This window comes from Populus trichocarpa, chromosome 14 (assembly GCF_000002775.5).
Source record: "Populus trichocarpa isolate Nisqually-1 chromosome 14, P.trichocarpa_v4.1, whole genome shotgun sequence".
In the NCBI taxonomy this organism is placed as follows: domain Eukaryota; kingdom Viridiplantae; phylum Streptophyta; class Magnoliopsida; order Malpighiales; family Salicaceae; genus Populus; species Populus trichocarpa.
Window position 1 is genome coordinate 3,955,756 of NC_037298.2, and position 19,988 is coordinate 3,975,743.

Consider the following 19,988-nt stretch of genomic DNA (forward strand, 5'->3'; position numbering starts at 1 on the left):
TTTTTTAACGAAAAAAAAAGTGTGGCATTCTCAAGCAATAAAAAAATAGAGAAATTATAAGGTAAATTCCTCTATCATTTCACATAAACCAATTGAATAATAAAACATTACATGTAAAAAATAAATTGGCCCTACAAGATCATTCATGAATCCACTTACGTTACTTGTTAATATATTTAAATAGTCTACGAGTGATTTAACAGAGTAGGTAATAAAGTATAACAAACAAACAGACAGATAACTAGATATGCCGTTAAGAAAAAACCCGGCAATGGAGGGGAAGTGCCTCATTTTTATTTTATTTTTTAACAGTAACGATGCAGACTGCAGTACGTCCGTGCGCTTCACGAGTAAGTGTGTGTTTGGTATTGCGGTGGCTGTTGTGGTTGTGGTTTAAAAAAAGTAGTTTTATAAAAAGTGCTTTTAGTTGTGGTTGGTCTGGATTTTATATATGTTTGGTTAAAACTGTGGTTGAAATTGAGGTTGAATAAAAAGTAGTTTATTGTGTTTGGTTAAAAATTGTGGTTCAATTTGATGTTATGGTATAATTACCTAAAAGGACTTCATTCATAATATTAATGAACAATTACATAAAAAGTAATCTTACAACCATTAAAATTTTGCAAAGAGACCTAAACATATTAGAACAATAATTTATAATTGTGTCATTAAACTTGCAGCAATCCCATCACGTACGTAATCCATTTGCGAAGGCCTGTGGTGTCCTTGCATTTGTGCACGTGGAGCAACATCAGTTAGAAAATCATCGGGCACAAAATCAGGATGACGATCGAACTCCATAAATGCCACATCTTGCATTGAAGTTCTTCTAATGTAGTTATGAATTGCCATGGATGCGACAACAATTCGAACTTGTGTCTTGTAGTTAAATGATGGCATATTCTGTAGGATTCGCCATCTTTTTTTCCAAACTCCGAATGTACGTTCTATCACACAACGTAATGAAGAGTGCACACGGTTGAAAATTTCTTCATGATTTTGTGGTTGTCCTCGCCTCCTAAATTCTTCCAAATGATATCTCTGACCTCTATATGGACCTAAAAATCCATATTCATTAGGATATCCCGAATCAACCAAGTAGTATTTCCCTGTAAATACAAATATTTTTTTGTAAATTAAAAAATGAAAAAAAAAACATTAATTATCACACACACACACACACACACACACGTTACTACCTTCTGGTGGCTTAGGAAATTTTACACGTGGATTGTCAATTGCCTCGAGAAAAATTCGTGTATCGTGTGCACTGCCTTCCCAGCCCGCCCAAACAAATGTGAATTGCATGTCAAAGCTACATGCAGCCATAACATTCTGGGTTGGCACACCTTTTCTTCCGATAAATGGAATTTGGTTTTCTGAAGAAACACATGCACGCACATGTGTACCATCGATAGCTCCTACACAATTCTAATATACGAGAAACCAGCAACAATCATCAATTTGAGCAGACTAACAAAATAAATTTTGCAAATTCATTTAATACGATGCGCTATCAATAAATACGATTAATGACATTACCTTGAAATGTGGCATATACCTTGGATTGTTCACAATTTCACACGGTGTGTTTACAAACCTGGGATCTGCAGGTTGTATTAAATCTGCAGCGAGCGAACAAACTGATTTAAGAACTTCATTAAAGTACCTACTAATAGTTTCTCCTGAATGTTGAAATCGCTCCTGAACTTCTCTGTTGGAAGCACCCAATGCTATTGTATAAAGAAATATTCCAACTTTTTCATAAACACACATTCTTCTAGATGCTGTTAACCCATATTGGTTTTCAAGTTGAAAGCAAAGACTTTGAAATGTCGTCGCATCCATCCTGAACATGTTTACACAGCGGGTCCAATGTCCATGTAATATTTCGTTCAACCATTGCATTCCAGTGTTGTACGAATCCATACAAGGTTCCTTATATATATACGTATTGTAATATAATGCTAGGGCACCCGCCGTGCATATAACCAATTTCTGATGATCAAACTCTCTTTCCCAAAACAGCTCGCCTTCTTCATCTGACGCGTCGTCGTCGTCGTCGTCGTCATCATCAGAACTTTGATTACCACTGGAATCTCCATCGTTAACAGAAGAATTACTATAATTAACGTAATCGGCTATGTTATTGATTACATCATCATAACTCCCCTCAAAGAGTGCTGAAAACCAGTGCGAATCCATATCTATCATGACATGCACATTTTTTGTTAATTATTAAAAATGTTAAGAGTTGTTAAAAAACACTATTATATGGATGTTACTGTTGTCCTTAATTCATTAAATTCTGATGCAATAATAAGATTTCTTTCAATGTATATTTTGGAGTCCCACAATGGCAATTAAAATGCCCAAAAATTTCTTACGTATTCAACTGCAATTTTGTAAATCAAATATAGAGGAATTTTAGAAATTCCCCTTACATTGTCAGCTCCAACATTCAACTCCAGCATATGATAATACTTCAACGCAGAGTGAAAACACTCAGTACTCATAAATGCATCAGCAACTTTAGTAATGAATTCAGGATGAATGGAGAAATTCTCCTGTTGTAGTGCACTAAAGTGAATCTAAAAATTAAGAAAAATGAATCAGTAGCAAGAAGAGAATCAGTAGCAAGAAGAATACATATGCTCCAAACCATTAAAACTACAATCGCACCCAACTGGATTAAAATGGTCGTATTAGGGTTGACAAGATTAAAAATGTGGTATGAAAGAAAGAGATTGTAAGAATGTCTTTCACAATACAGATTCACAATACAGATATATAAATACTTAAGCAAATAAAATAGTTTCTGTGGTAGAACTAGAACAAGTTATCAAGGCCTCCAAAGCATCTATATCTTTCTAACAGGATCGAACTAAGTAACCAGATACTTGAATGGCTTCAATTGTCAAATTCTTAAAATTGTATTTTGCAGCTATTTCTTAAATAACATACCAAAAAAAATTAAATCAGAAGTTTAGAAAATTAGCACAAGAGACTGATAAAGATTTAACAAGAAAATTTCATCAAGTAAACTGCATTTAAATTCAGTATCCTCTTGGAACTTGAGCAAGTATTATGCCAAACAAATGGACCCTAAATCTTCCAATTTACAGATATGTTTGTTATTTTAGATTCCAAAAAGCATGAAGATTTTATTAGGTTTCCATTGTTGAGCCTAGCAATTTTGTTTATAATGAATTGCATGACATTGAAAGCAATCAACTGCAATTAATAATTAATAAAATGCAACTTACGTATTCCAGATTGTTCACAATACCAACAATGTAGCAACACCACCAATTACACCACTAATTCTTCTTGGAAAGTGACAATATAAAAGTGAAAACCTTCCTATAATTGCTGCTATTTATATAGAAATACACAGGGAAGTAATATTACAAAACAGCAACCTAACTTTCAAAAGCAACCTAACATTCAAATGTGGCATACACAAGCTGAAAATTTTGATTTTACCAATCTAAACCTACCATTCAAGAGCATGTAACCTAACATTCAATGTTAAGAATCCATACATTCAAATTGTAATAACAAGAAGCATCAATCTTGGTTTCCATGTAGTAACCAACCATTCAACATCAAGTAGCACAAACTGAAAATTATGATTTCAACAACCTAGACCTAACATTCAAAGTTAAGTATCCATACATGAAGTCAACATTTTAGAACTCATGAAATTCTAACCCAACAACAATATTCAGTGATACATATGTCAAAACAGACATGGTAATGGTGTTGTAAGTACTTGGTTACGCAAAAACACAAAAAGGTGGGCAGAGAGTTCAATTTCCAGCAACAATGACAGCCCAGGAAGCCTGAAAAAACGGTGGAAAAGATTTCAGAATACTGAAAATGTTACTGGATTATAGAATTCAACATAAATAACAAGACATGAATATGTTAAAAAGTTCAAAAGACCTGACCTTGTCCATCTAAGTTTTTCTTTGTTGGTCAAACATTATTTTCAGCCATGAAATTTTTCTATCAATACAACCCATTGCAGCCCACATCTCCCTCTTGCTCCTCGCACAAAAGAATTGAGTTGCAAATGTATGCAATGCACTACCAAAGGTAACTCCATCAATAGAATGCAGTTCTGCCATTACCTCGTCAATGCTACAACCTTTTTTATCTCTCGAAGGAGTTATGCTCTCTCTCGGCTTGGATACAGTCTGAACAAGTTGATTCATACACGAAAATAATTGTGCTCCCATTCCAGTTCCCTTTTTTTTTTTTTCCGCTTTGAGGTGTAGTGTGATGTGCACCCTTTCTCTTTGCACTGTTGGGGTTGCTGCTACTGTTTGCCACATTGCTTCCACCAACCATATTGCTAACGTCATGTATGAAATCAGGGATTGCATCCTCTTCAGAGTCGCCACTTCCTTCTTCCATATTAGTTTTCTCATTGGTTGTATTTCTCATTCCAGCAGCATCCCTATCATCTTCATCTGATAAGAGTCCTTGTGAGGGAGTCCAAGCATATTCTCCCGTGGCCACTATGTTAGCAAACATGATATCATACTTGGCACACAATGAGGGTTCTATGCCGACATGTCTAAACTTTTTTGCTCCTCTCATTTCCTGTGTAATTAAAGCTGGACGTACTTAGCAATGATAGTTCATTAACAAATAATACAATATGACAAATAATTTTGTGAGGCTATTGATAATGAAAACATAACCTGAATTTTTAATTGCCACCACTCATCAGTTGCTGAGATAGTCCCAAGTTCAGTTGACCAACCAACTCCAGTTTCAGTTATTAATTTTTTCCATACCCTCCAGTCCTTTTTAATCCCATCCCATTTGTTTTTAAGCTGAGCTTTTGTTAATGAAAGTCCTGTCTGATCTTTGAATGATTGTATGACAAATTTCCAGCCAGCTTTGTCGAAATGGGTGTTTGGTCTCATGCCTCTCTCAATTGCTGTAATGCAAATGTCACAAAACGTGTGCAACATTGTCTTGGTCCAAGAAGCTTTATCATGTGTGTCAGACCCATCCATTGCTTAATGGATGACAATACAAGGAAAAATTAAACAAACAATGAACTATATAAATAAGATATTAAATGCTGATAAGGGCTGAAATTAGATACTAATAGAACAGGAAATTACATTTCCAGCAAAAGGTCAACCAAAAAATAACAAAAGATTTAACGTTGACAAGGGATGAAAAAATAAATTAACAATTATCTATAATAGCTTGGTTTACAATGCAAGAAAAATTAAACAAAAAATTAACTATAGCTGACAAAAGATTGGTCAACTGTTTCTTGACAGGGGAAAGAACATGAACAACTAACTATGGACAAATGAAACCATTAACCTTGTGTCATCAATTATCAGGGGATGTTAAATACCCCACCCTCAAAACCCAATTGATGCAAATAAGAAAAGGTTGCTGAATTTTATGTATTCAACAGCAAAAGCAACAGGGACATCGATCCAAAAGCATTCATAACCAGAAGGATTCATAAAACCTACCCAACCAAAATTCAATTTCTGCTCTGAGTGATCAAAGAATGGAAAACGTTACTTTACATAAGCAGAACTGAACTGAGCAGAGCCACCACTGTGAAAATAAAACTTGAACCCCAAATGTGTAGTTTTATACCTCACTTTACAATATCCATTCTGTTAAGCTAGAAATTACTAAATCCCAAGAATGGAGTTATTAATCTAGACAAGAAGATTGCAATACACCCTCCCCACCACACCCTTTCCTGCAGCCTTGCAATTTTTGATCATGTGTGTAAACAACTCGGCATTCATTGGAGGGACATTCATGGAACTATTAATGCTTTAAAGTTGCAGAGAGTAGTTTGCTTTCGGCCTCAATTACTACAGGTTTAACATGGCATCCCAACACATACATAACTACCCATGAACAACTACATCTAGTTTAACATTGCAACCAACACATAAATAATAATGGAGATAAAAATCCTCGGGAATAAACAGAATGAAAAATAATCAATTATCACTGTCAAGATTAAAAAAACAAAAGATTTTAAAAAAGGGAACAACAGCTCAGGTTTCACTAGAATCAACAACAATTAACTTAAAAATACTATACAAGGGGACCAGTGAAGTAAGCAAGCAAACCCGTTGAAAATTGCAGCTTTGGTGTTTGAATGAAGCAGGATGTTGAAATCTTTTTTGGGGTTGTTGATTGCAGGAACACGGTTTGCTCTTCTTCTTTCGTTTCTGTTGATAAAGAGAAATGAATGAAACATTTGCAATTTAAACTTTCAAGAGTAAAAACAGTTGATTTATCAAAGGAAATCCACAGAGTGAGGCGTCGTTTGTTGACTGCACACCACCCGCTGTTTTGCTAGGTTCTCATTTCGATGAGAGACCCGCGGAAAGTCGTCACGGCCTCAGAAGGTTCAGCCGAGGGATTGGAGGGGGGGCTAGCCAGGTTCAGTGTCAAAAGGACATATAAATTAACTAACAGAAGATCAGAGCAGTGAAGACAAACTAACCCGTTGGGAATTTCAGCTGTGGAGTTTGAATGAAGCACGCCCAATGTCCATGTTTAGGGGTTGTTGATTGCAGTAAAATGGGTTGCTGCTGTTCTTGTTTTTCTGTTGTCAAGGCAAAAAGAATGACAACCGAATGTGAATAAAGAGAGACAGCCATCACTTTAATTGTTGGTGGTTGTGTAGCAGTAATTGTTTCCTGAATGGTTGTTGTGCGCAATGAAGAGAAATGAATGCAAAGAATGGATGAGAAGAGCAATAACAGAGAAGAGGATAAGTCGGTAATTTCTCATCTCTGTTATCTCTGGAAGTTTCAACCCGTGGTTGAACTTGCAAAAAAGCAGCAAATTACTGCTTCTCTAAAATCACGGTCCTACCTCATTTTACTGGTGGGACCCACGTTTTAAATTTTTGTAACATGTGGTAACCAAACACATGTTTCAGTGCGTTTTTAAAAAACGCAAACGCTACCGCTTAGACAAACGGAGCCTAAGACGTCTCCCTCGTATTTTAACTTTTTCCTTTTTCTGTTTTTCTTAAATTTTTTTTTTAAAAAAAAAAAACGCCTTGTTTGTCTGAAGACTGACGTCTGAGCTCTAAATGGGACCCTCTCACGGGCAACTTATTTGTTTATCTTCTCATTCTAATGTTGTCTTTTTACATCTGCATTTACTTGTCGAACCTGGCAAAAAATTTATAACATAGGGAGTTAATACGGATAGATTATTTTTATTTATTGTAATAACCACTCAATTTTAGTGGGTGTTTTACAAGCAATATAATATTTCTGTAAAAGTATTTTTAATTAAAAATAAATTAAATGCTGTTTTTTTATTTTTTTATATTGAAATATCAAAATATTCGAGAAATATCTACAAAATTAATTTAATATTTTTTTAAATAAAAAATAATTTTAAAAAAACTTCAAAAAATGGATTGAATAATAAGCTCACCCTTAATTAAATTAATTACAGTGTCTTCTTGTTCAAATAACATTAGAACAGCCGAAAACATCTTCACTTTCATCCTCAATTATCACACGAGCTCACACTCACTGATCCTCCTTCATCATCGAGTCACCAATAAGTAACTCATCAAGTTGATGCTGAGTTGCGAAATGAGATCGTGGTTCTTCTCCGAGGATCGACTCGTGGCGAGGAAGCACAGCAGAGTGTTGGTATTTAAGCAAACAAATTAAAGAGGTAAAACTTACTATACTGATTTTATTCAGACAAGGTTAATCCAAAGTGTTAGAAGAAACGGATGAATTAGCCGCCATTTTTACTTGTGACTCACCATGAAGATATTTTGGTGACTTTTTCGTTTTCAATGATAATTTTGTGGATATTTTTTTATGTAGCACTAAAATTAAACAGGAATTAGGTGTAACGAAACGTAGGGGTGGCTTTGACAAGTCATGAGCTATGTCACTCGGTAAGGTAAGTTGATTCTGTAAGTTTATTATGTAAAAACAAATCATAAAATACTCTCAAAATAATGATAGCTTTTGAAAAGCGACTCAAATGTTGTTTGGTGAATTTTTGGATTGTTTTTTTATATTAATATCAAAAAAAAAATTTAAAATTTTTTTTTAATATATTTTAAAAAACATATTTTAAAAAATAATCACATTAACAATAACAAACATTATAATTATGACAAGAGGAAAAGCTATTTTTTAAGCCATTTTTTAGGATGTTAAAAATAAATAAATAAACCAAAAAATAAATAGTTGATTCTGTAAGTTTATTATGTAAATAAATAAATAAATCATAAAATACTCATAGATAATGGTAGCATTCAAAATGTTGTTCGGTGAAAATTTTTAAAAATATTTTTTATATTTTTAAAATGTTTTTATTTACTAATTTCAAAAATAAATTTTTAAAAAATATTATTTTAATATATTTTTAAACAAAAAATATTTTTTAAAAAAACTGTAATCATAATATTAAACACGATAATTGTGACGTGACTAGAGGAAAAGTTATTTTTTAGGAAGGGCTGTGCTAAATTCACAGGGCATATTAATCATTTTAAAAAGTTAAACTTGTTAGTGAATATAACATCGACTTTTTAGAAGAAAAAAGTCTCACTTGTCGTGTAATTTTATTTTTTATTTTTTTGAAAAAGTGCATATAAGTATCAATAATTTTATTCTAATCATTTAAAACTAGTAAGTTTAACTTAATATTTTATCTTTTTTTTTAAATCACACATATTTTCCACTTCATATACTTAAAAAAATAATCCATTAATTGTTTTTTATCTTTATTAATAAATACTTTAATAATAAATTTTTTTAATATCATATTTCTCCACCTGTGAAATAGTTTATAGCTATAATATTTTTTATATCATCATTATTTGTGAATCTTGATTATATCAAAATCAAGTTATGATAGTAAAATAGAGAAAAGTATTCTTCATATTTGTAATTAAATCATATTTTTTAAAATATAAAATTTAATGTTCATTAGCATAATTAATGCGTGTCTTGGAAATCTTCTTAAGAATCATAACAATTAACAAGAATAAATCTGGACGATAACAAATCTTTGATTTAAAAAAATCTAAAAAACATTAGGCAAAAAATATAGTATTAAAAAGGTTACGTAACAAAACTTATTATAAAGTATTTTGTAATAAAAAAGATAAATGACAAATTTTTAAATGTATTTTAGAATCGTTTAGGAAAATATAACAAGACATGAACTTATTAGAAAGAAAAACTTAATAACTAAATTTATTGGTTTAATAAAACTTAATGGTCAATTATCTTTAAAAAATGGATTAATTATCTATATTTTTTCAATTTTTTCCAAGGACGGTAAAGATTCTATTAACTTCTAAGCTAATTATTTCTTTGATCATAAAATATTCTTTTATTATTGACTTAATTTTTTAAAGTGAGCCAAACACAAAAATGAAAAATATTTAATTGTAAAATATTTTTCTCCAGATAAATGAAGGCTAATTCCTTCAATAAACTTTTCTTAAAAGAAACGAAAGAAGGACGAGAAATAAACACGAAAGATATGTGCATTGCACTGCTCACCCCTGCACACAAGCCACTATCTTTCTTATGTTTCGTCTCTCTATAGTTTCTCAAGCATACAGTCAATCCTTTAAAAGAAAGATTGTTAGCGAGGTCAAGCTCATAATTGGGATGGAGTGGAATGATGCTAACAAGTACTTACCATAATCTTCTTTCGTCTTGGTTTTTTTAGAGAGATTGTGATTGCGGGCTTGTTGCAATGAAAAATGAAGGAAAAAAAAGAAAGAAGAAAGAAGGAGAAACGATGCTTGAATATATATATAATAGAAGAAGAATGAGAAATCTTCATTAAAACCATATAGTTGTATGGTTTTGATCGCAAGCAGAGTAGAAAGTAATTTTGTTGCCTTCAAAGTATTATAGCTAAAACATGTCACGAGCTGACTGTTTACATAAGCACATTTTTTCAGACGAACTTTCTTATTGTTCTTGTAATTCTGTGTTAGAAGACTTTGATTGACCTGCTTATATTTTGATGAATGATTGCAAGTTTTCTTACTCCAGGAACTGATTTGGATCCTTCTAGTGAGACACAGGGATCAGAAATTGCGTCTCTTGACAAAATTGAAGACGTATTTTGACTTGGGGACATTTTATTGGTTATCCAAGCTTCCAAGAAAGGCCCCACACAAAGTTCCACCAATCAGAAAATACCGAAAAGGTCAGCCTGAAATTCCCTCTCCTCACCGTATATAAAGAAAGCCCCTCCCTCCATCTCTACCAGCAAATTCAGCATAAACACTTGAAAGTTGAAACCCATTTGAGCTTCATTATCTGTGTAGAGAAATAAAGCAGAGCATAATGGCAGAAAACCACAGGCCAAATCCTGCTTTCGAAAAAGAAAGGTTAGTCTAAATTAAATTTCTTTCCTTTGTTTACTTTTTTTTTTTAAAAGTCCATCACTTCCTCTTTCTTGTATTAATGCTTCCTTCACTTTAAACTCTATTTTTCCAGGCAAGGAATTAGCCTCTGAAACTGTCCTTAATTTTTGCGTACTTAGCGATTTTAATTGTTGTTGTGATGACAGCATTATTATGCAACATGGAATATTTGCCCTCCTGGTTGGGACGCTAAACAATCAAATCCAAGTGAAGTACCAGTCAATTAAAGGCTCTCCATTCGACAGCCACGACGTTATTATGTCAGTTTTCCTTGTTGCTCTGTTTATATATGCCACGGCATCGGTGGCCGAAGTTATGCTCCGAGCTCGAGAAGCAACTTACTACACACTGGTTGGCAATCTCCGACTCTTTGCCAGTGCCCTTGCTGCGATATTGCTTCTTGCTATTCTTGCTCCAATTCTGGGGTGCGTTATTTCCGTCGTATGGGCCTGTTTATTTTTGGGAGTCGCATATGAATCAAGCCGAGAGATGTCCAACATTTTAAGCCAGTTAACTAGTAAGTTGCATGACATGTTGTCCAGGCTAATTGCACGCGTGAGGAGCCGCAAGGAGGAACCAAATCAGCCACGTGTCTAGTTCACTACATGTCCTTAGATAGAGTAATTGGCACAGGAAAATACTTGTTTGTAACTATTTCCTGTTGTTCTCCTCCCCGCCCTCTCTGTTTTTTTTTTTTCTTTTAAAGAAATCTCTGTGTGTTTGAAGAGGAAGAGTTGAGAAGAGTTTGATTATGAGGAATTTACCTGGCATGCAAAATAATAAAATGAAATAAGATTTTTTGTTTTTTATTAAAAAGGACTGGCAGATTTTTTATTTTATTTTTTTATCTCGACTTATGGTCAACACGCTAACAAAAAGGTTGTGCCTTCAAGCTTGGTTAGGGGTAAATACAGATTTCGTTAGCCAATCAAGTAAGAATATTCTTCACCCTGCATGGTACACGTCGGAACATTTAGTTACCCTTACTAGTTTATAGCCCACACTATCGGTGTGGTGTGGGTTGCATCTAAATTTCTTGGAATAAAAATAATAATATTTAAATTATTAAAAATTTAAATTTAAAATCACAATTTAACTATTTGTTTACATCAAATTTTAAATTAAATCATATAAAAATTATTCTAACATGACTTTGTTCACTCAATAGATCTAAAGAAAAAAAATACCATATTCACCGTAATCAACAGCAAAAACAAGTTAGATTATAATATTTATTGAATTGAATTGATTTTTATGTTTTATAATATAATAAAAATATAAAAACTGATTTAGAATCAACTTATTATTAAATAATAAAATTTACTAAAAACCTCTAGATTATAAATTCCGTTGGGTTTAACTAATTTTTTTATTTTATAATATAATAAAAAATATAAAATTAATTCATAATTAATCTAATACTAAATAGTAAAATTAGCTCAAAACATAAATGATAGGATTGAAAAGAAAAAAAAAACATAAGTTGCAATTAAAAAAAAAAAAACTCATTCTTGCATGAGCTGGGCTAGGCCTGTTAAAAATCCCAGGCATATGGTAGAAGACAGACCCATGCGCCCCCTACATTAAAAACCCGCGACCTCAACAATATTCTGCACATTAACCATTAAAAATATATTAACCTGATCCACTCTTCAAAAAGTAACCGATTTCGGTTTTTGTAGTTTTCGTTGGTGGATCCTTGGCTCTCTGCTCTATTTCACGACTGGAGTTCTTATGAGACAACAGATTTTTTGTTCTTCGGTTGAGTTTACCTTTTGATTTTTTCTTTCAAGTTATATATATATAAAGAGACAGAGAATGGGTTATATAAACCAGTTATTTGACCCATCTTTATAGGGGCGGGTTAGAATTTGTTTTTCAACAAAAAATAAAAAGTAAAAAAAAATAAAGTTTATACATACATGTAATCAAATAAATTGAGAATTATGCGTGTTAATAAATAAATAAAATCATAAACAATAACTAAAAATAAAATTAGAAAATTAAGAAAGGTGTAGATCAAGATATTTAATTTCGCAAGATAAAATATTTACCCGGGTGTATTTGCTAAATTTGTTCATTAAAATAATTTTATTTAATCAAAAGATAATAAAATAAAATGAAAAAAAATACTATGCAAGACTACAGATCTTAAAAATATTGTTTGAAAACAAATATTTTTTTATTTTCAAAAATAAATTTCATTTATACAAAAGATAAATAAAAATTTAAAATGAATTAGAAAACCCTCTTCGAAAATTAAATGCATACAATTTTTTTTAAAATGTCATTTGAAAGAGACTCCGACCACTGTGATACCTAGAAAATCAGAGCTGGAGATTTTAAGGCCCGAAAACTTATTTTTCAATCCATTTTTTTTTACCCAAAACACCTAGAAAACATTTTAGGAATCGTGATAAACTCATCCATGACCATAAAAAAAACCAAAAAAACATCTCGGAACCCGAAATAAACTCAAAACAAAAAATCTTCCTGGCTCATATATTTTCTTCAAACATTTTCAAGGTATTCATCAAATAGAACCACTTGACACAAAAATCGATTGTTTAAGTGGATAAAATCGGTGTCAATTATATTTTTCTCTCTCTACATCAAAATCTAGTGACCTCTCTCTCTTCTCTCTCAAACCAAGGATTGAAAAATAAAAATAAATAAATTTTTGTATCAAAATTGAATTAAAAAAATATTAAGATACCGAATATATATAGTTTTTAAAGTATGAGGATTAAATGAAACTTTTTGTATGAACTTTAAAACTATCATTTATTTGTAGTGCCTTCTATACTTTGGTCCTATATCTTTCAATTTTATTATTTGTCAATGAATTTAATTCAATTTCCCTTGAATTTGGCTAAAAAAGAATCTCATTGCACAAAAAAAATATTAAGGATTAAATTAAAAAAAAAAAACTTTAAATAATATATTCATAATAAGATGTGAGAGGTTTAGCAAAACATTCTGCTGCAGGGGACACATTTTAGTTTCTTAATTAATTAATATATACTTGAGCCACCGTCCGTCCACATGTTGGCTCAAATCTCTTAGGAAGCTAGACTTGAGCCGGCATGTGGACGCATCTAATACTTAGCATGTGATCCATTGATATCTTACGAGGATAATTAAAACAGAATTGTTCTTGACAGCTGATTGAGTGATTTAATACATGTTCACTGTTATGGAAGGTTGGATAAAAAACTATAGTATCATTATTCATATTAAATCCCACACAATGTGTGAGAATTTCCCTCTTCTAGACCACACGAATCTCCAACTAGATTTATGAATTTTGTTTCAACTACAATCATATCGAGTAGGTTATGCAATTGTCTGAATTGTTCTAAAAACTATAAAAACAAATTTATCACTGTAAAAAAAAAAAGACAAGTGATTTACCCAAAAATAAATTTATTGCAATTGTATAGGGGCTACGGCAGGCTCATTTAATTTAATTTTATAGAACGTGTTTAAAAATATAGTTATGGTTGTTTTTCAAAGTGTTTTTTACTTGGAAATGTATCTAAATAATATTTTTTTATTTTTTAAAAATTATTTTTAACATCAGCGCATCAAAATAATCTAAAAATACACAATAAAAATCAATTCAAAAACACTTTTAAAATATAAAAACAAACAATTCAAGCACTTTTTAAAAATACACATAATAAAGCAGACTACCGAATCCGCTTGTATATATGTTGTGATGCTGCAAATGGAATCAAGATTTTGGCATGATAGTTGGCAGGACAACTGAATTTATAATGTGAAATATTGGGAAATGAATCTAGGTAAGCATTGGGATTATTTTCATATGGTGGTTGCATATGAAATATTGGCAAATTACACAATATAACTAAATAAGCTCAAGTGTTTGCTTTGCTGTGCACCCACTCTTATCTCACAGCTCACACTTCTATTCATGGACTTTTTTTGTTTTTTGGCCAATGAACTTTATTTATTTACAATTTCATCATTACAGGCCAAGTTACGTGAGCATGCTTTTATGCAGTGGTATCATTTTTTATTTACATGCTCTTGTTTCAAAATCTATATAATTTTTTTTTAAAAAAAAAACAATCTGCATCAGTTGTGTCAAAATTGAAGCGCAAGTGATTATGGTGATTTTTTCATGGAGTGCAAAAAAAAAAGGAAAAGGAGAAATGGGTTAGGGCTAGTATCTGGCCCAACAGTAACAAATATATTAACCCACGCACCTAACCTTGCTTTAATTTTTTATTAGAGGACGGGTGACATGTCATCCTGAATGAAAATATTACATGTCTTAGTGTTCAAACTCATGACCTCTTGCTTCAATACCGTGCGCCAATTAACTAAATTACAATACAAAGTTGTTATTAATTTGATGTCGAAATAAAAATTAATTTTACAAGATAGAGTTTTAGAATATTTCTAAAAGATTGAAAGATGAAGGACAAATTTAAATAAAAATCGTATTCTTTCACTTAAAGCATGACAAGCTTCAATTTGGACCTCCAAGTATTTTTTGCTTTTTTAGTTCTTGTTCTTTTAGTTATTTATATTTTGATTATAAATTTTATTTTTATCGCATTTTAATATCTGAACTTTTATATATGCGAGAGAAAGCTATCATGAAATGAAGGCGAGAGATAAAATATTTGATAGATCATATTTTGACTATAAAAAGAACAATCCTGGTGCTAATGAATTATTCTTTACAGTGAGAGTTTAATGTAGATGGTGTCTATGCATCAAAATGTATACGGAGCACGTACATATTTTTTTATGATTTTAAAGTGTTTTAGTGTTATAAATTAAGAAAATCAAAACTTGAACCTTGCTTCTTCTTTTTTTATCACGAAGATAATTAAAAACAATAATGATTGACAAATCTCCTATCAAGACAAATAACATGTCATCCAATCTAATAAAAAAGAAAACAGAGGGATCTAAGGTGGTGGCATAAGAAAAATACAAAGCAAAACCAAGCAAGTGGCCTCAGGCTTTTTTTTTTTCTCTTAGGCTGTGTGCGTTCTGTTAGAGAATAATATAAATCATATTTTAGAATTTCACCTAACAGTTTAAGTTTTTAGATTGAGATGGTTCTTTGATATGGTATCAGAGTCTTGATGACCAAGCGGTCACGAGTTCGAATCTCATCATCCTCGTTTATTTGATAAAAAAATTAAGCACAAGATAATGTGGGTCTATACAAGTTTCAAGCCCAAAGGACTTTCACTTGAGGGGGTGTATTAGATAATAATATAAATCATATCTTATGACTTCACCTAACAGTTTAAGCTTTTAGGTTGAGATGGTTCTTTGACACGTTCCAGGACCATAATGCCTAACTTTTTTATAATTGGTTTTATCTTTTATTTTATTTTTTTAACTAATATCTTCTCCCTCATTTCTTGAATTTTTTTTGTTTAACCATTATTTTTGCAGGAATTAACATTTTAAAAGGGTTTTTTACAATTTCATAACACCATAAACAAATTATTATAATTTATCTTTTATTTTTTACCTTATGAAATCTTAAATAAATTACTAGTGTGTGTATATTGTGCATTAATAATACCAAGAATCATATTTACTAATTAAAATAAATCATGGTGATAAATACAAGAAAATATATAAAATAAAAAAGATTGTTGATGTAAAATGTTTGTATTTTTACAGGTTTCTTTTTACTTATTGCTATGAATATCAACTTTTTTGTTTTAGTTTCCAATTAACATTTGCAAAGAAAAATTAATTTACTATCTATCAATTGTATCGGACAAATATATTGTTTTTTCCATTTTTAAGGTAACAAATTTTATAATGCTATAAAACATATTGATAATATAAAGATTATTTTATATCATATTAAAAATTACTTTGAATCCTGTTAGAGTGCAACGCGAATAGATTAGACTGGTTTGCATGCTTGTGCTATGCTATGAAAATTATAATTTCTTAAAACATTAAAAAATATCCAAGTTTTAGAAAATTATTTAGCATTATTGTTAAATTTAAAAATATAGTTAATTAACTAGTCTTAAATGAAAATATTGTATGACTCAACGCTCAAACTTATGATCTCTTACTTTAATCTCATGTGCTAACTAATTAAATTATGATAAAAAATTGTTATTACATGTATTAAACAAATAAATTAATTTGATTAATAGTTATACGAATAGTAAATCACTATAAGCATCCCAATATTTTATAGTTTAATAAGTTTAATAGTTTAGTTTCATTTGAAGTAATTAAGATAACTGCAATAAACTATTAATCCACCAATGGAATGGATAGAGGGTTTCATTGACCTTACAGAACTCAACGTGTCAATCCCTAAACCGTCGATTCAATCACCCTTGCACCTCCATTCATTATGTTTGCTTATTAACAGTTCAGTACAGCTCGAGGACGTCTCGCCCGTTTGCCATTCTAGAAGCCTCCAGTCATACGCAATCATTTTCATCCTTTTCCGTTGCTTTTTATTATTATTTTTTAAAGTTCCCTCTTTAGCATATCCATTAAATATTGTATGCGTCTATTCATGAAATTTCATTTATTCTTGATTTGCGTTAAAAAAATATAAAAAATATTATTCATAAAAAATATCAAATAAGCGTTGAAAATATCCATTAATCGTACTATTAGCATAAATTTATTAGCCATCTTTAATTACACACACTAGTTTCTTGATAGGTACTTCAAACTTGTATTATTTAATTAATCTATATCGTTTTTTCTATTTTCTAATAGATTGTTAAATATTTATAAATGAATAAAAATTTAATGTTTAATAAATAAACATTTTTTTTAAAATAATTTCATAAAACCTTGATAATTATAATTAAATTAATCTATTTAAAATCTGAATCGTATAAAATATTTCTTAACTTAAGTGAATTAATATTAGAAACATAAATTGAATTATCTTTCAGAAATTAACAATTAATAGTTAGGTTAAATATATATAATCCTTAAAAATAACAATTACAAAACAATTTTCCCTTGACATTATATTACTATGAATCTTGTTTATTTTAAATATTTATTTTTATTCATGTAAAATTGAATATAAATTACCAATAAATACATGAATAAAAATATTAATTAATTAAGTAGTAAGAAAATATTGATTTTTAATACTATTAGTATTTGTCCAGAAAACCAGAAGCAATGTATAGAAAAATTAACTAAGAATTCAATTTAACAATTTGATGTAATTTAACTATTTTCAAATTTTTATACTTCATATTTCTTATTAGATTATTTCTAAGCCTTTTTAAAGTTATCATAATAAAATTAAAGTATCAATGTAGCACTGTACAGTTACCAATTTATCAATTGATTTCTTTATTTATTGATAGAATAATAGAGGGGAAAATTAATAATTTTTTTAGTATTTCAGTCTATGAAAAACTAATTTTGGTGGCTTAAAATGACTTATATCAAAGAGAAAGAGAGTTAGAAAGGGAGTTGATATGTTTTTCCTTTTATTTTATCTCATGTGCAACTCTTATAGTATCTCCCAGCTATAATATTAAAAATAATATTTTCAAATAATCTGGGAGTTAAAGCAAAATACATGTCGATTTTCCTCACTTGCAAGGAAAAAAAGGACTCTTATTCTTCTAATTTTAAATTGTTAGAAAATAAAACTAGAATTATAGCTTTTGCTATAATTCGTTGAAGGCATTTTAATTGTATTGCTTTTTATATTTAATATTAATAAGATAAGAGTACAAGTTTGTAAGAGATGATTTTTCATATATATATTTCGTGACAGTTGCAACGATTCTTTTTTCTCTTTTTAAATTAGCTTTAGCTACGAAGTTGATATTTTAGCGAGAAGCTAGGATTAATTAATTTCCCACGACGCCGGCTTTTCAAAAATACGTCCTTGACAAAATTGACAAAACGAAAGACGTCTTTGAAGACCCCACCCATTTGTGGGGTCAACTATGATTCGAGACTTTAACTCTTTTCCTCTCCTATAAAAGGCCCCGTCAATGAAGTAACGACACCTCACCCATTTGTCTAGAGCTCCAAAGCCCAAAGACAACGTCTCTCTAGCAAAAGAAAGCTGCAGGAAATGGCAGAAAGTCACTCGCTTAATCTTGGTTTCCAAGTAGACAGGTTACTCTAAATCCTCTTGCCTTTAATTTATTTTTGCATAAAGTTCACAGGGATTCAAATTAAATTCCGTTTTCCCTTTATTTCACCGTCTTCAAATCTTGTGTTTAAGTAATTTTAATTTTGTTATGATGACAGCATCGTAGCGCAGCATGCCATTTTTGCCCTGTTCGTGGACACGTTAAGCAACCAAATCCAAGTGAAATACCAGTCAATGCGAGTTTCTCCATTTGACACCCACCAGAGGGTCATGTCAACATTTTTAGCTGCTCTGTTTATATACGCCACAACATCAGTTGCAGAGGTTATACTCCGGACGCAGAAATCAGTCCATCAAAGACTTGTCGGCAATATTCGCCTCTTTGCTAGCGCCCTTGCTACAATTCTGCTCCTGGTGACTCTTTCCCTTATTGTGTCCTGCATCATTTCTGTCCTGTGGACCTGTTTATTTGTAAAGTTAGCGTATGAATCATGTCAGGATCTCTGCCAGTTGCTAAGCCAAACAATTGATGAGGTACTGCGCCCGTTGAAAAAGCTAATTGCAACTGTGAGGAGCCCCAAATAGAAACCAAACCAGCCGAACGTGTAGGTCCTTACAGGTCCCGAGACAGAGTAGGATAGTGTTAAATCATGGACTTGTTGCTCCTAGCCGCTTTTTGTAATTTACGTTGTGATATTGTTTTTCTAACGCGCTAGAGAATTAGATAATTGAAGGACATGACACTTTTTTTATGGGCCTTTTCTTTTTTTTGTTTGTATGAGGAATGAGACTTGCAAAGTTATCTGAGCTAGATTTATTTGGATTCGGCTATCATTTTGATTTTGTTAAGCTTTGAATGGACTTCATCTATACTGCAAACAAAAAAAATCTTCAGAAAATATAAAATAAAAAGTCTAGTTTAGACTATTAGTTCATTGCATAGGGCATGGATTCCCAGTTAGACAAAACAGTCCTCGCGGAAACAATTCGGCCCGGTCTACTTTTTGACACTAGATCGGTGTCATTAATAAATTTTTTGTTATCATTGTTTTTTTTTTTTTTTAATGAACTGGCTTATTATTTTTGCAATGCTCTGTTAGAAGACTTCACTAACCCGTAGTCAACCTGTCTATAAAGTATAGGCTTTGCACCCATTTTGTGTAAAAAAAAAAAGAGGTTTGATGAATGATTGCAAGTTTTTTTTTTACTCTAACTCAATCTACTATGAAAGGAAATGATAGGTTAAAATACATCTTGAATAAAATGAAAACCTTTTTTTTTCTTTTAATTTTATTAATCACCTATATATATTTAGATAATAGTTATCGTATGATTGAAATCTCAGTTCATGGATTTATCGGATCAATTACAAAATAATAATGTTTTAATTAACTCAAATAATATCATTTTAGATAAAAAAAAATT

General features: G+C 31.0%; 3 protein-coding genes and 1 pseudogene across 4 annotated transcripts; 2 read left to right on the plus strand and 2 right to left on the minus strand.

Annotated features, from left to right (window-relative positions):
* Positions 1-417: 417 nt before the first annotated feature.
* On the minus strand, positions 418-3,338 carry LOC18104755 (protein ALP1-like). 2 transcript variants are annotated; one of them, XM_052447184.1, is made up of 4 exons: positions 3,267-3,338; positions 1,543-2,207; positions 1,200-1,431; positions 418-1,109 (listed from the first exon to the last, which is right to left on the minus strand). In XM_052447184.1, exons 2-4 carry the CDS (start codon positions 2,203-2,205, stop codon positions 655-657), a joined length of 1,350 nt encoding a protein of 449 aa, XP_052303144.1. In that variant the 5' UTR covers positions 2,206-2,207; positions 3,267-3,338; the 3' UTR covers positions 418-654. The 2 variants fall into 2 exon arrangements, with proteins under 2 accessions (XP_052303144.1, XP_052303143.1); XM_052447183.1 differs by lacking the exon at positions 3,267-3,338 and having other exon boundaries at positions 1,543-2,320.
* A 624-nt stretch (positions 3,339-3,962) lies between these two features.
* On the minus strand, positions 3,963-5,033 carry LOC127904277 (L10-interacting MYB domain-containing protein-like; annotated as a pseudogene).
* Positions 5,034-10,319: 5,286 nt separating this feature from the next.
* Positions 10,320-11,161, plus strand: LOC7455377 (uncharacterized). Its single transcript, XM_002320209.4, has 2 exons — positions 10,320-10,414; positions 10,597-11,161. Exons 1-2 carry the CDS (start codon positions 10,371-10,373, stop codon positions 11,045-11,047), a joined length of 495 nt encoding a protein of 164 aa, XP_002320245.2. The 5' UTR covers positions 10,320-10,370; the 3' UTR covers positions 11,048-11,161.
* A 7,320-nt stretch (positions 11,162-18,481) lies between these two features.
* LOC112323984 (uncharacterized) lies at positions 18,482-19,379 on the plus strand. The gene is made up of 2 exons (XM_024584262.2): positions 18,482-18,586; positions 18,722-19,379. The coding sequence occupies exons 1-2, from the start codon at positions 18,543-18,545 to the stop codon at positions 19,146-19,148; spliced, it is 471 nt and encodes a 156-aa protein (XP_024440030.2). The 5' UTR covers positions 18,482-18,542; the 3' UTR covers positions 19,149-19,379.
* The last annotated feature ends 609 nt before the right edge of the window (positions 19,380-19,988 follow it).

Excerpts from the sequence above, each read along its gene's own strand:
- LOC18104755 (XM_052447183.1), bottom strand. The coding sequence starts at position 2,214 with ATGATAGATATGGATTCGCACTGGTTTTCAGCACTCTTTGAGGGGAGT. Across the intron at positions 1,432-1,542 it reads GGTATATGCCACATTTCAAG|AATTGTGTAGGAGCTATCGA; the intron begins GTAATGTCATTA and ends CTCGTATATTAG. Across the intron at positions 1,110-1,199 it reads ATTTCCTAAGCCACCAGAAG|GGAAATACTACTTGGTTGAT; the intron begins GTAGTAACGTGT and ends TTGTATTTACAG.
- LOC7455377 (XM_002320209.4), top strand. The coding sequence starts at position 10,371 with ATGGCAGAAAACCACAGGCCAAATCCTGCTTTCGAAAAAGAAAG. Across the intron at positions 10,415-10,596 it reads CCTGCTTTCGAAAAAGAAAG|CATTATTATGCAACATGGAA; the intron begins GTTAGTCTAAAT and ends TTGTGATGACAG.
- LOC112323984 (XM_024584262.2), top strand. The coding sequence starts at position 18,543 with ATGGCAGAAAGTCACTCGCTTAATCTTGGTTTCCAAGTAGACAG. Across the intron at positions 18,587-18,721 it reads CTTGGTTTCCAAGTAGACAG|CATCGTAGCGCAGCATGCCA; the intron begins GTTACTCTAAAT and ends TTATGATGACAG.